Here is a 13,631-nt window from a genome sequence, read left to right as displayed (position 1 = left end):
TGGTTATTCCATCTTTCTGACTTTATCATTTGTATCATTGTAGAGCTGCCTGCACAGACATGACCTTTTATTTAGCTACACATGGCTGCAAATGCTATCTACTTAGCCAGCTACCTAGCTAGGCTTGTTTATGAGCTTGGTTTCCACATCACAGTGAGGAGCTCATATTAGAGCAGTGTTAGGTCGCTCAGCTTGTTAGGCTGCTTGCTCCTCACAGAGTTTTGTCTTTCTCCGAGGAACATATTTAGTCAAATCAAAAAGCTATCCCAAATACTTCCAGGCTAACCAGCCAGCTGCTGTCGTTATGCAACCATTCTACATCTGCACATGCTAGGTAGCTTATGAAGCTAAATAAAAAGAGGCCAATTGCCATTTATTTGTACTTTTGCTGTTGTTGTCCTAGCTAACAGGAGCTTTTTGACTACATTTGGTAGCAGATGTTGAGCTTGCTAGCCTAAATAATACCTGTTTTCAGCAGAAACAAGCTAAGAACACATCGATGTCATAGCATCACATTTTAAGCTCCTTTACTGTAGCTCTGTTTTTGGTCTCCACCAACTTCTGGAAGGAAATATCTTTAGCTTGACCATGTTCATCATGATAACTTTGTCCGGTGTTTGGTGTAGCAGGTAGTATGTGCTGCTTTTTAAAGTGAACCAAAACAATTAGCTGAAAGTCACTATAAAGAACGCTACAGATAAGTTAAACTGCACAGTCAGCTGATAATTCTTGGTGGATTTGTTGCTGTTAGTGAGTATCTGATCAAATGTTAATGTAAAGTTAATGATTATAGTTGCTTAAAGACAGGGGTCATGTGACACCACCATCATATCACGTGAAATGAAAAGAAAAGGTTAATTTATATACATAAATCACATGAATTATTTATTCTTTTTATACATTTTACACAACTTCTTCATGTGATTATTAATCACTTTGAGGCTCCATACCTAACCAGAGACATGCTGCACGGTGAAGTGCTCTCTGGGAGGTGCGAGTGTCCAACAAGCAGCCGTTTTGTCATCAGGCATCACAGACACGGTGATGTGTTTTCAACGGTGACCTCATATTCTTAATTACTTGTCAGTGATCGAGGACAGGAGCAGAACACACACGCTCACTTACAGATTTATCAACATAAAATCTAACATGACCACCTTTTACTTCACTGGAAGTGCCCGTGACTAAGAGTTGCATGCACTCCACACAAGGGCCTGCCATCTCTCTGCACTACAACAGCCGTGGCCTGTATTTATCTTAGCTGCAAAGCAATTTTAACTGTACATTCCAGATAGGTGAACAGCACTTGGCCCGGGCAGGCGAATATTTTAAAGCTTACAACAACAACAAAAAAAATAAAATGAAAAAATAAAAAAATCAGCAATCAATGTCCAGTCAACAGAGCACTTGGCATGAGGAGGTGCGCAGCATTTTTGCAACAAAGGTAACAAAGATTTATTTATGTGTGTGAGCTCACAGAACCACGGTATACCTTTCAGTAAGTTTTACTGTAGTATAACTAAATATGAAACCAATTACAAACTTGGGTCGGCACTACAAACACAGTCCCCTGCCTTCCTGTTGAACACACACATTTATTTCATGCTCTCCCCTTTGGTTTTTCATCACGTCACACAGACTGGTTTGATAAATAATAAATCTGTTTACTGCCCGTGTGGACTGAGGTAATATTTGCCCTCAGAAATGTTCTATCCATCAACTGATTCTCGGGGCCTGTTGCTCTCGGCTTTTGCTCAGATGATGAATGAACATGTGAGTAATTTCACGGATGAATTAGGAGCTAAAAACAACAGCAGGAAAAATGCAGCGGCACACATTCCACCTGTTGCCTAACGCAAAATTGTAAAAACGCAGGTTTTTGTTATGGTATTGAGGTTTTATGCTGATCGTGGCTGAGATTAAATAGCTGGCAGCTCTGCAGAAAACACTTTTGATAATGAGGATAGAAAGGTAAACATTATTGTCTCTGCAGCACAGACTGTTCTTATCATTAAAGAGTAATATCTGTTTATTACACTCATTTCAAATCTTTGTTTCTACTGAACTACGAGTTCACATTTGAACCACAGTCTTACAGCTAAATGCACAATTGTCCATAATCAGAAGGCTAAGTTAATTTCCCCGTAATAAAAGGGAGTCAGTCAGTTTAGAGGCACAGCGCTGCATAAACAAGCGAGCTGTGCAGAGCCCATGTTAAAACTACATGAGATGATGAAGTGTTGGGCTGATCATGTCTATCAGCATCACTGACTAATCTCCTCCAGATGAGAGTAATCTCCCTAACTTCGGCCACCATCAAATCAGTGTGGAATCCACTCGGCGGTGCAGGGGGAAAGGTGCCGCACGGAAAAGCCAGACTGGAGCAATAAGAGTTGTTTTTACTGCAGGTGTTAGAGAGTCCCGAGCTGCCAAACAAACCCCTCTTACCCACCTTGGACTGCTCCTCTGATCTTATTTGACTAAATGAAGAGAGCGTTGCCCAGATTTGTATCAGGTAAATCTCTGTGTTCATGCTAAACCCAGTGAAGAATTACAGTGGTGTTGGGTCACCTTCAACCGAGTAACCGGAACGCTACCCAATCAGCATCTCTGATGTGAGGCCAGTGAAGTCTGATTGCATGTTTTCTACGACTTTATTAAAGAATTTTTAGACCAAACGCAGATTAAAGACTTAGTTCAGGGACAAACTGATCAATCAGGAAATGATTTGAAGTTAAAGGATTAAAGATTTTTACTGGAAGTTATTTTCAAATGAATTTTTCATTGTGTCTAAAACATGAACATGGAAATATAAAACCAAAGAAGAGAGAACATCATTCTAAAAGCAGCAGGCCTCTGCAGTGTCAGTGGGCAGCAGCACACTGCTAACACCTCGAATGGCAAACTTGTGTTAATGATGCCAACATGTGGACTCTCTGTTATAATCACCAGATACTGGTTATAAAAGAGAAAAATGACCGAGCTGAACATGAATCTGTGACCTTTAGCACATTCATTGCACTCTGTGGTGACTGCTGAACTAAAAATGGCTCATTCGAAGCAGCACAGAGAGAAAACATCACTGTGATGAGACAGCAGCACTCAACGTTTACTTCTGGCAAAGAACCAAGTCTGAAACTCCTCTGAGCTCAGTGTGAACTCATGTCTCTGTCTTCATCTCTCTTCACACACACACATTTTGTGAAGGCCCTGAATTTTCTGCTCGAGTGCAAACTGTATATTTTATGGTTTTGTACGGAGCCATAGGTATCACTGCTGAAAAGTTCGCTCTGAGGATGGCAGTAGAACAGCTGATGAGATGATTTCAGTTTGTCTGTTCTAATGTATCTGTGCACATGTAAGAAAGTAAGAAAAGAAAATACAGTGTGCCAAAGACGCTTGAAAAGGCATTAACCCACCTCTCAGTCCACACATCATCGTCATTCCCCACTCTCTGTTCTGCTAAGGATGGTGCTCTATAGCGGGGGGTGACCATCTTTACCAAATATCAACTCTGTACATATTCTACATTCAGTTGAGTGTGCTGACAGAAATAAGACTTGAGTTTTGCTGTAACTTGTATCACAAAGTAAAGGTTAAATTAATATTGGCACTCTTTTTTTCAACTGACACAACTCAGGTGGAGACATGTATTCACTTATGCTCATAAATATAGTCAAATTTAAATGTAATGAGTCTAAAAATACTGAAGTCAGCCTATAAAATAAACACCATGTGTAAGTCTTCAACTGTAGGACATCCTCCAACCTCCAGACTCCACAAACAAATGAGCACAAATGACCATGGACCTTACTGTCTGTAACATTTAAGACACTAACTGCACACTAGTTCATCTCTACTATTTACTTTAATGGACTAATTAATGGTCTTTTTCTCCACTCCATGTGTTTATGTTAGTGACACCAGTTTAATTTACAGTACTTTACTGTTAAAAATGACCCTGTAAACTTTAATACATGAGTAATATGTTGTGTACATAATCCTATCAGGCTTAAAGTCCATGTAAAGTAAGAATAAATGTGTGTTCTGAGTTTGTCAGACCAAAGACGAAGGTGTTATTAACCATCTAGCCAAACCTGAATAATTAAAAATATCAACAAGTTTATGAAATTAGGTGTCAAAATCAGGTAAAAATGAATTCTCAGCTCCAGGACTGTGGGGGCGTGAAGCCACGCCCACTCATGGGAGCAGTCGAGCAGCCATTTTGAAGTGACTGAAACGTGTCAGATGAGTTCAAAAAACGACATGACTAACTTTGAGACACTCTGCTAGGGGTGCAGAGGTATGCTCAGGGTGGCCTCAGCGTGTCATCGAGCCACCCTTTAAGCACCGCCCACAAAATCCTGTGACTGAAACAGTTTGAACCTCTAACTCCACATTTCACTAATATATCATTCAAAGTCTTTTCACATGTTTTCAGCAACTATTTAATGTGACTTTAAAGTTTGCTTTTCAGTATAGTGGAGGGACTTTTGAAACTTTTTGCTGAATGGAGAGTCTGAACTGTTTGATAGAGCAGTTAAGGTGTATTTTTTTCTCTGGTCTGATTTTCATTCCTCTTTGTTTTACACTTTCTTTGTAATGTTATTAAATTCTATCACAAAAAAAGTCAAGGGTACAAAGCAAATATTAATAACACTGGGAGGCTTTTTTTGCAACAGATTTGGGCTCTGCACTCAACTAACTAACATTAATAGACACCCTTATGTTTTACTATTTAAGACTATGATTGTAGGATAAATATACTTTCTATATCAATATATTTTTCACACATAAACTTTAAAACTTGAATTTTGATATCGGCCTGGAAAATCAGATATCAGTCAGACTGTGGTGGACACTTATAAGAAGAAAAAAGTAGACAGTGATGAAACGACGACCTCATGTTGACTTAATGAGCTGTTCATACGGTTTGAACAGGATACTCTGTTTCTACTGTATTCCTAACCAATAAATGAGGAAAGGGTCATCATGTCAGTAACAGTCTTATCTTTCAGTTGTGTTTGGAGTCTGTCATCTGGTCTTTGGCAGGAACACGAGGAGCCACAGTCTGGGCTCCTCGCTTGTTTTGTTTCTCTGTCCCTAACGTCTACAGGCTGATTTCAAGTAGAAGGCAATTAAATGAATGGCTGAATATGAGGAGATTCCAGTTTATGTTCATCTGCCTCTTCAATTACTCTCACTCCCCCACCACACATGACATCATGGAAAACTTTGGAGGGTCCAGGAGCGCAGAGGGAAACGCTGTGTTGCTCTCACTATTCTGAGAGTCCGTGGGGATACATCAGTCTAAAAATACCCATTTAAATCACAGGATTCCTCGGATACTTTCACCTTCAGCCCTGTGATGCCAGTGGCATTTAAGCCAGGTTGATTTGAGCTGTGAAGCTGAAAAGCAGAGATATTTCACGATGGATTAATCATCAGATGGATTCAATAAAATGTTCAAACAGCCTTGTTTTATCTGGCTTGTGGACTTTCCTTGGCAGAGACATGTGACTTGCATACTTACCTATTTACCTGCCGTGTGTATGATGGCTGAAATAATACTTGTGAATTCGTTTTTGAAAAACTCTTCTAAAGATAATAAAGCTGTAATGTTCGAATCAAAATGAAGTGTGCTCATTTGTGTTTTACTCTCGGCTTTTTTAATTGATTTAGACAACGTCATCAATCACTTGAAGGTTTATCATCGCTGAAACTGAACGTCCAAGATAACAAGTCCTAATTCAAAAAACTGCAGCTTATTCACAGTGAGCTGGATAATAACTAACACATTTTAAGCTGGACAGCAAACATCAACTCATATTCAGATATGAATGATTCTATTTCTTAAAGGTATCAGTGGAAAAATGTTGCTAAAATTAGAACTTTGAACAATAACGTGCAGATTACTGAGAAATAATCAAAATGGGATAACATGCTCATCCCTAAAACAGAGTAAAATTATACATGTTAAAAAAGGTATATATACCTTTTTTAAAATTAAGTAAAATGTTGACAACTAAATATATAATGTTACTTATCCATTAACCCTGACACAGCCTAGAGTAACACTTCGATCTATATATCTATATATATATATATATTATATATATATATTATATTTAATATTGAATTGTTGTGTGTAACAGAAAAGAAACAGAAGGATGGCGGTTGCTTCTTTGCCATTGTTTGTATTGTGACGAATGGACTTTGTGGACTTTGCTTTTTGTTATATTTGAGCTAAATTATGTCAGAACTTTGTTGAAACATGTAATCTTTAAAGTTGAATCTGTTTTATGAAAGATGTTGACAGAGTCTTGTCTATTTTGAAAAACATATTTCATACATAAGACTTTGTATTTCTCTGTAACATCAGATTTTCATCACTAAAAGACAACAAGTTCGGGTTCAGAAAAGCATGTAGTGTTTATTGTACTTGGTTTGATGAGGACAGTGTTGGTGTGGTTTGATCTGATTGGATTGGTTGTGTCTGGCAACATCAGCAAACAATTCCACCACTACCATATTCAGTTGTGAACATTGCTGAACTCTGATTAAAGCGTGAGAGGAGCACACACAGAAATATACATACAAACATCTCTCAGGCAAAACAACCAAAGATGTTTGAAATGTTGCGGGAAATTGTTTATGTGAGATCCTATCGCTCAGATTTAAGAACCTGTAAGAGAACTGTAATGTGCAGTTACGGTTACTGTCATGGCAGCTGATCAGGACTACAATCATATGATCAGCACTCAGCCAATCATAAGAGAGGTGGAGTTGTCTAGAATCATTTTCAAAGAAAACAAATCAAGGAAACATCTTCAGACAGGAGAGCAGAGCACGTATGAAAGGAACACAAAAAACAACAACTCACATGTGTTCTGTCAATAACATTATTCATATTATTCATTATTAATTATTATTAATATTATTTGGTTTTAAACTGACTTTGGATGGAAGGTGCGTCAAGCGCCTCGCACTTGTTTTATTCTTGTTTTGATGCAGCGTGTCTGATGATATCCTTTCAATATGTAAGGGCGAACAGTATGTTGTTTATCTTAATAAAAATGATTACATTTCATTTGCTGCACTAACATAATATTAATAACAATATTTTTAATCATATTTACATTAAAATTATATCAATTCATTCAATATTAAATATCCTAATTTCAGTTTTAGGGTATTTGTTCATTTATTAGAACACATTCAAATCAAATGAACAATACAGGGAGAAGAATAAAAGAAAGATAGAGAGACGGAAAGAAACATCAAACTGCATTTGAAGAATCAGATCAGCTGATCATAACTGGCTAACATCACAGTCACATTTGAAGCAGCCCTGCCTGGATGTCTGGACTGAAGAAGAAAAGAAAATATATTCTGCTCTTACCATCGTGGTCCTCTGTTGATGGCAGCTGCTTCTTCAGCTGTCCAGCGTCTCCGTAACCCTGTGTGGCCCTCTGAAGCAGTCCAGGACAGTGTCTCTCCTCTGGACCGTGGACCAGGACCTCAGAGTGTTTTACAGCATTCATGGCCCACGCTTCACTCCCCGGTGGACGACATCTCTTCTCAGGTCACCTCGACTCCCCTTTCAAAGAGAACGAGACACCATGAAGGAGCATGCTCGTCACAGCGAGAGCACTTGACTCTGACCACCACCTCCGTCAGCTGGAACAGTTTGAGCCAACATTAATTGAGTTTGAACGAGCATGAAAGACACAGCAAACAGTCATTTGAATGTTTGCATTTGAACAATCCTCCGTGGTGCCGGGAGCTGGAGAGCAGCCATGTTAGTGTTTGCAGAATACAACACAAGTTCCAGATTTTGTATTGTTTCTTTTCAGAGGTCCATCAGCTCAGGCAGACGGCAGGGCGCGTGTCTGTTTGTTTACAGAGCTTTAAGCCCACTTTCAACCACACAGATGCATCCCTCCGTCAGCCGCCACGATCCTCCGCCGCTGCCAACTTATCAATTTACACAATTTACAAAGAGCAGACTTTCCTACCTCCTGAACAAATATTAAACACATCTACTCTGTGGATTCAGTAGCTTAGAGAGCCCCCACAAGGTGTCGATGTGAAAAATGAGCCTCTTACTCAGATCCCAGACAAGCCAAGTCTTCTGTGCAGTCCTGTCTACGCTGCATACACTACATCACCTCGTGAGGCCTGCACCATAGGGCACCACAAACATACATTACTGTTTTCTTTAATAAGCTCTGTTTGGAGAGCCGCTCATATACTTACAGGACAATAAAACTCTCATAAATGTATGCAACGCCTTATAAAAATAACATGTCTGCTAAAAGGCTCCTTCAGTAGGTTTGGATATCATCAAAGCTGCAGTTTCACTGAGAGACAGAGTTTCTATCAGGATCAAACAGAATAGAATAATACTCCCAGCGAAGCTGTTACCGACACAGACAAACATGCAGAGAGAGGCTTTTCTCTTCCATGGCAGATACACAGCACAGCTGTGTGCAGGCTGTATAAGAGGCAGACTGTCTCCTATAAATTACATTCATATGCATCATTTAGAATACCAATTTAGCCGAACCAAGAGCCTGAATATGAACTCAATCAAATCCTAATAATGCCTCATGGACAACATACAGGAAACAGGATTAACATTCAACCTGAACATTTTGCAGATCCGCAAAAACAAACACTGGTACTAGATATGTTTCCTCTGAATGCATACAGCAGAACTCTGAGAAACTGTTCACAATCTTTGCATGATGTTAAAATATGAGCTGTAGCAAAGCAGCTAATGATGCTAATGATGTTCAAATGTGACTCGCTGCAAATGTTCAGTCAGACTTAAAGGTGCACTTTGGAGAGTTTTAAGTTAACTTTTCCAACACTGGTCATGACATGACACCCTTGGGTATTATGCATCAGTTACAAAAGAGAAATCTGTGAATTCACAAATGACTTTAAATGATCACACTTTGAACCCTTGTAAAAGCCACCAAGGTCCATTTCTAAATAGAATTTGATTTCCTTTCCTTCAATATAACCTAACTTTGTTAATACAGTTAATATAGAACCATCTGGGAAGGCATCTTTAGAAACTGTCAGAAACTGTCAGAAAAAAACCTTTCAAAATATGCGGACCAGTGATTGGATAAACCATCTGTCTATTATGGTGAATTTCTATCAGATCTACCAACCATATAAGTTAAAAGTCAAAAGAAGACTGTGTCATTATTTGCTCCTTTTTAAATGAACACAAACTCTCCAGTTCTGATATAACTGCTGTTAGAAACATCTATGCTAACCTCTTTAGCAGCCATCGTTGTTTTTGGGGAAAGAGTCATTTCTAACACACGTCATCACACACAACTAATGTCAAACCACGGCCATAGCTAGATAGTATTCCTCACAGGATGCTGATTGGTCCATAACCAATGTGTTTGGACACAAACACATAGCTTTAAGTCTGGCAAGATGGTTTTGTGTTATAATGGGAACATGGAAGTTGAAAGAGAGATATATTTTTTACTGTATACACTGGGTGTGAAGTTTTAACAGTATTGAATGGACCATGCAAACCTCTTCCAGTGTGTAATATTGTATATACTGCACTGCTAACAGGAAGTGGAAATGGTCCATTAATGTCCACTATAAAAAGTCAATGCATTTCTCAGTTGATGACAGACAAAGTCAGTCAAAGTGATAACTGCTTCCACATCCCTTCTTCCACCCTGGCTCCGCTCACCTCTCGGATAACCGAAATGTTATGGCGCAACAGCAGCCTGAATCTGATGACTCATGATGAATGATGCAGATCTGCCAGATCTGGGCTGATTGCACTGGCCAAAAAAAATAGTGTTGCTAACTCAAGGTGATTTTCAGTCCACCAAAAAAAAAAAAAAACCTACCTAGAGTCTGGCAGCCATATGTAGGCCAAAGGCGGCCCCGACTCAGCAGGCTACCTGGGTATCTGCCCACATTTGTAACGTCTGGCTCCATTAACTGCCAAGATGGTGGTTAACCCCAAACTCAAAACTTCAGAACTTCTTTTCAGAAATCAATGGGTGATTTTCTCTACAGTTTGGTCAAAACCAGTAAAGAGGTCAATTGCAGTATGTCCAGAAAGCCGATCACAGCCTGTGCTGCCCAAGATGTTCAACATGTCCGCCAAAGGGTGTGTTATCACCTGGAAGCCCTGAAGGATGCCCGACTAGTTTTCTGAGATTTGACTTGCCTATTCTGGGAAAAAAATATTGAAGACACTGCATCTCCTCAGGCCGTATCTTGACACAGATTACATGTTGTGTGGTTAAAAGAACAAAAAGCAGTTGCACATTATACTGTACATAAACACGAGCCGGGGGCGAACAATAACAGACCTGTGCATTTACTTCAGAAACAAGACAACAGCTACAGTAAATCAGAGTCTGTTAAAAGGCTAGAGGAGACTGGGACTCCTCCGTGAAGCATCAGGGGGAACCTCTTTAATGAAGCCTTAACTGATGGGATGGGCTTAAAAGCCCATCCAGAGCCCACCCAGAGACTGATAGGGTCCACTCTGACGATTTATACCACAGTGACAACCCCCACTGGGAATAGGTGGAGATAGGCAGAGGAAAACACTGCCTAAGAGACAAAGATTTGACAACAGTAAAACCCCAGTTTAACTTGATGTATCATATTAGCTCATACTCTGAGAAGTTATCAGTGAATCTGCCAGATCTGACTGAAGAAAAATGTCCATTTACTGAGCTCGAAGGGAGAAGTGTGGATGACAAAAGAAGAGAAAAGGAAAACAAGGCTGTCTTCAAAAGAAGCAGGTTATAGTCTGATGCTATCTGCGGCTGCTGAGTGAATAGTGGCCTGTATCTGTGTCAACACAATGAGAGCCAAGACACGTGGCACTTGGAGCCCCATCAAGATGAGCTGATAGGAGTTTTCCACTTAACAGTTGTCCTCTTATCGATTGCCTCGGGCCGTGCCAAACGCTTGTTGTACTATCTGCCCTTCTCTCTAATGACTCACAGATTAAGGAGTGACTGCAGGGGTAGACAGTCGCTCGCCTCGGGATGTTTATGACCCCCTCCTATATCTCCCAGCATGCTCGGATGTTAATCTTTATGACCCGCCAGCGTCTAAGATATCTGTTGCAGAACTTTCTTGTGTGATGTCACACTTAAAGATGCCATGTTATAAATTTTGTCAGTGATAAAAATGTGTGTTGAGATATTTGAAGTTTTCCATTCTAATCCATCATTTAGTGTCGACACAAGTTTTTTTTTTTTACTTGCGTACTTATTTGGTCAAAATTATTACCAGAAAAGTGTCATTTAAAAGTTCATCAAAGTTAATTTCATAAATTTTTCCACAGCATCACCCACGTCAGTGTTTTTTTTTTTTTTTTGTACTGACTGACAATGCGGATATTCATATTTTCGTGGAGTTGGAGAAGTAGAAGAAACTATTTCAGTGCTCCTGGTTCTGGAAGTGACTGTTCCATTATTCTTTCCTCTTGACACAATGTTAGGTGATTCACAGTTGGAACACTTGTACGGCTTGGATCAACATGAAACCTTTACTGTTGAATCATCAGTACAAAAGATGAACAACTGTCTTAGAAGATATGTGGCTCTTTCTGTGTACATAAAAACCTCAGGGGGAAGTAAAAGGACATCTAGGATCTAGTGGCATCTAGCGTTGTAGTTGCGTATTGCAACCCCCTCCACTCACTCTCCCATTTCAAATATGAAGGAGAAATTATGGTGCCCATGAAACATTTGAGAAACATGAAGCGCCCTCTCTAAAGTCAGTGTTTGGTTTGTCCGTTCTGGGCTGCTGTAGAAACATGGCAGTCCAAATTGGTGGTCCACAAGAGGACCTGTGGCAGCTGTAGATATAAAAGGCTCATTTTAAGTTAACAAAAACAAAGTTTCTTATTTTCACAAGATTATAAACTAATGAAAACATAGTTATGAAAATAATATTTTACTGTGTGGAGACATGTTTTGTTTAACAACTGCAATAATGAATCGCTTTGAATTTTCCACCACTGATTGGCTGCCTCTCCACAGAAATGACATTGGAGGCTCATGGATATTGTAGCATTTAGCTGTCTGTCACGCCAACACACAGACAAAACATGATTTCTCAAAACAAAGTTGAAATCATTGAAAGTGTTGGTCACAACATAAACCTGTATGGGTGTTAGACAACTCATTTTCAAGCATGTAGGGTGGCCTATGGCACTGTTTTGTCCACAGGAAGGGCGCCCTGGACCCTAAAACAAGCTAGACCCTGTCCTCCATGTGGGACAAACTCAAAACTATGATTGTGTAGGCTACGATGACTTTGCAGCTGTTGAAATAACATTTTAAAAAAGTACCGCTGAGAGGGTATTAGCCACTTTGCCACTTTAAGGCTACCATGTTCGGAAAGTGGCATATGTACACCTAATAAGTGGATTGCAAGCGTGGCAACATGGTGTTGATTGTTATAAATGTAAAGATGTCTTACTTTGCTAACAATACCAATACTATGTGGTATTTTAAAAAACATGTGACTAAACTGAGACAAAGTGTATTTTTGGCACCGTAACGCACTGAGGTTTTGTCATCTCATTCATTTGACAATGACATAGTTGGGAAAACTATGCAGGAACTACTTTGAAATTACACGAACACTTCCAGTAGTCTACTTCCTATTATAGTATACTTGAGCTCTAACAATGTCATTAAGCAATTTCATGTGGCATTCATGAGCAGCTTTGCTGTAATCAAGCTTTTGTTTTATTTTCCTTGGACTCAAAGTGCAGGTTGCAGTATTTCATGGTGAATTATAACGCACTTTCTATTTCAAGGTGTTTCTTATATCTCGAGCCAAAGATTCACACATTTTACTCTCTTCTGAATCTCTTCATCAGGCCCGGTCGTCTTTCATTGATAAATTATGCATTGGAGTGGTCACATCCGTTATGTTTTCTTTCCTTTTGTCTCTTTCATGCTTCTCTCACACTCTCCGGGGCTCGAAGACGACCACCAGCCGAGCTGAGGCCGAGCCAACTTTACGGGAGGCTTTCATGGCCTGTGGTATTTATGTTGGGGTCAGTCCAGGATTTCCAACTGATGATTGTGAAAATATGTTGCAATCAATATGGGGGATCCTCCAGCTGAGGTCATTATGATAATTCAGTCTTGAGTTCTGATTAATAACATTTGTTTTGCACGTTTTGATGGGAGCACCATAATTGGCTGTTTCCAGCTTGGCTATAGCGTCATAATAATACAGGTCTGCTTGTTTATGACTTCCACCAAAAGTTTCACTGACCAACACTCTTTCCTGGAATGCTTTTATCTTAAAGGCTTTTCTCCAAGACTGAACTCTTCCTCACACCACTATCGGGCCAAACGGTAATCTCCAATAATTTTAGCATCCAATACTGTACAGTGCATCCTCATGTCTCATGCTGCTTTAATCCAGCAGCATGATAATACTTAGCAGAGTGGAATGCAGGCCTGTATCTGTGATGGGGGTGACAAACTGTATTTGAACAAGACAATGTGCCTCTCAACAGGCCAGAGGTATGCTTTTATCCTCCTGTGAACGGAGCAGAGATAGGTGGAGGCAGCCAACATCTCTCAGTGGAT

General features: G+C 39.7%; 1 protein-coding gene across 4 annotated transcripts in view; it reads right to left on the bottom strand.

Annotated features, from left to right (window-relative positions):
• The window catches only part of myocd (myocardin), a 115,079-nt gene that overhangs the window by 49,773 nt on the left and 51,675 nt on the right, over window positions 1–13,631 (bottom strand). For all 4 annotated transcript variants that reach the window (XM_027289345.1, XM_027289346.1, XM_027289347.1 and 1 more), the window contains one exon: window positions 7,403–7,600. In XM_027289345.1, the coding sequence (XP_027145146.1) occupies window positions 7,403–7,544 (142 nt within the window). In that variant the 5' untranslated portion in view covers window positions 7,545–7,600. The remainder of the gene's footprint in view (window positions 1–7,402; window positions 7,601–13,631) is intronic.

This window comes from Larimichthys crocea, chromosome XVI (genome assembly GCF_000972845.2).
Source record: "Larimichthys crocea isolate SSNF chromosome XVI, L_crocea_2.0, whole genome shotgun sequence".
NCBI classification, from domain to species: Eukaryota; Metazoa; Chordata; class Actinopteri; family Sciaenidae; genus Larimichthys; species Larimichthys crocea.
The sequence above is the reverse complement of the archived record's forward strand: the minus strand, read 5'-3'. Positions and strand labels throughout refer to the sequence as shown.